The sequence below is a fragment of the Haplochromis burtoni genome, unplaced genomic scaffold (genome assembly GCF_018398535.1).
Source record: "Haplochromis burtoni strain Fernald_Lab_line unplaced genomic scaffold, NCSU_Asbu1 Contig_295, whole genome shotgun sequence".
Classification (NCBI taxonomy): domain Eukaryota; kingdom Metazoa; phylum Chordata; class Actinopteri; order Cichliformes; family Cichlidae; genus Haplochromis; species Haplochromis burtoni.
In genome coordinates this window covers 430865-432910 of record NW_024582656.1, presented here as the reverse complement: position 1 = coordinate 432910, position 2046 = coordinate 430865, and the positions used below count along the sequence as shown (strand labels likewise).

The 2046-nt window shown below is 47.6% G+C and overlaps 1 protein-coding gene across 1 annotated transcript in view; it reads right to left on the bottom strand.

The window, feature by feature from the left end:
• Positions 1-2046, bottom strand: part of cpne4a (copine IVa) — a gene marked incomplete at its 5' end in the record, with an annotated part of 79341 nt that overhangs the window by 22955 nt on the left and 54340 nt on the right. The window contains 1 exon segment of the mRNA XM_042227986.1: positions 497-583. Within this exon segment, the coding sequence (XP_042083920.1) occupies positions 497-583 (87 nt within the window).

Below are 2046 nucleotides of genomic sequence, written 5' to 3'. Positions count from 1 at the left end.
CAGTCTGCAGCTGGACTATCCTGAAATATCCGCTGATACAAGAGTTTCAGTTTCATTTCCTCTTCCATGGATCGAGTGTAAATTACCTCGCAGCTTTAGAGCAGCTCAGTAATTTGTCCCTGTGTTGTGCTACGCCTCAATCTGCGTCCGTCTTTTCAAACGGCTCTGAAGTCATTTTGAAGTAGGAACTCTTCACGTGTCGAGTGGCATCGGGCTAAATGTTATCCGGCTTTCACTGAGCGGCGGGATCTCCCCAGACTCCCCTCGCTCCATCTGAACACCATTCAGCATTGTCTGGCAGGAAATGTCAGGTAAGTCAGGCTGTTCAGCGCTACATAACTGGTTCTTCTAACAGTGCGTCAGGCAGAAGCCAACATCAACTGCCAAGAAAAACGAGACAGGCGGCGAGGAAAAGAAAACGAGGCGTTTTTAAGCCTTAAATGGTTGAAAAACATAAATTATGGAGCAAAAAAAAAAACATGCAGACGTCAGTCACCTTGCACTGGTTCAGAATCACGATCCCAGAGTTCTTGTAGTTCTTCTTCTTCACTTTGTATTTGGGATTTATGCACGGCCACTGCACCTGAAAGAGGGAAAGCTGAACGTTATTTTCCTCCTGTCTGATATACTATCACAGCCAGACCTGATCACAGACCTGATCACAGACCTGATCACAGACCTGATCACAGACCTGATCACAGACCTGATCACAGACCTGTGGAATGATTCCTACAGAAGCTCTTTCTGAGTGAAGCGTGTGCGATCAGTAAATCGTTCGCTGACAGGTTTAAAAGTGACCTCACATTAACAGCAGCTGCTTCTTCCAGGTGACCCTGATAATTGCTCCTCCTCAGGTAAATCAGTGTGTCTGAGACTGTCTGTCTGAGCTGTGGGGATGATGGCAGCCTGCTAATGGGAAGCTAACAGCCTGCAGCCGCCGCCCCCGATCACCTGCTCAGGTGACTTCATAACAGAGGCCTGCAGCAATCTAATTTCATCCTGTAGGTGGTGCTGTTTTTTTTCCATAGCAGGAAGTCTGTTTGTCCAATCAGGAGACACGAAAGCGACAGCGGCACCATCACCTTCCTGTTTTTCTCCCAGAGTTATGGTGTGTTGTTTGAGCTCAGTATCGCTGCCTCTGCTGCTGCCGCTGACACACAAACAATCTCTGCTAAATGCAAATAAATCTTTAAACTCTCTGTGGGGATGTGTGAGGATCAGGGCATGGAGGCAGTTTGTCGTGCAGGCTCAACGCTAACAGAGGAAGTGACGTCTGAAGCCTCTGAGCTGAAGGTCTGTGGACACAGCGGCTTCTCCGTGATTTAATTGGCTGACTGTGACTCTGTTCATTCTGCTCTCAGCCAACATTTTAAGAGCGAGATCTCATCTCAGTGATTTTCGCTCGTTTAAAGGAGATGTGATCTGGGCCAACATGGAGGCGAAATCCACTGAAAAACAGCGTGAGAGGGCAGCGTGTCACCACATGTGGGCGTGAAACAGAGTGGAGATGGCGTACTCAGCCCCTGATCGATAAGCAGGGGTGGAGAGGGTGCGTGACTGTGCTCGGGTGGCTATGAGGCCACTGGGTGAGCACACTCAAAGACCACAAGGTCAGCTGACACAGGCAGCGCAGGCGAGCCTGCCGAGGGCGGGGAGTTAGGGAGGGAGGAACGCTAACAGAGACTCTGCTGATGCGCACCCCTCCAACTTCACACCAGCGTCTGCAGAAGGTCATCAGGACGGCACAGAGCACCGCTGTGATGTCAGAGCAGAGCCTCTGACATCATCAGTGACAAGACCAGCAAACCCACACTGTCCACACCTTTCTCATAATGAGCTCATCATTTTTGGGTCAGCTTGTAAAATGAAGCATTTCCACAAAAAATGAACATCCTCAGCGAACGTGGTAGTTACACTAACCAGACCGACCCATGAGTTTTACCTTAGACATAACAAAACATTTGAACTCGTTTGCTTCTAATAATATTATAATAATATTATTATAATATTATAATAATATTATTATTATAATATTCTAATAATATA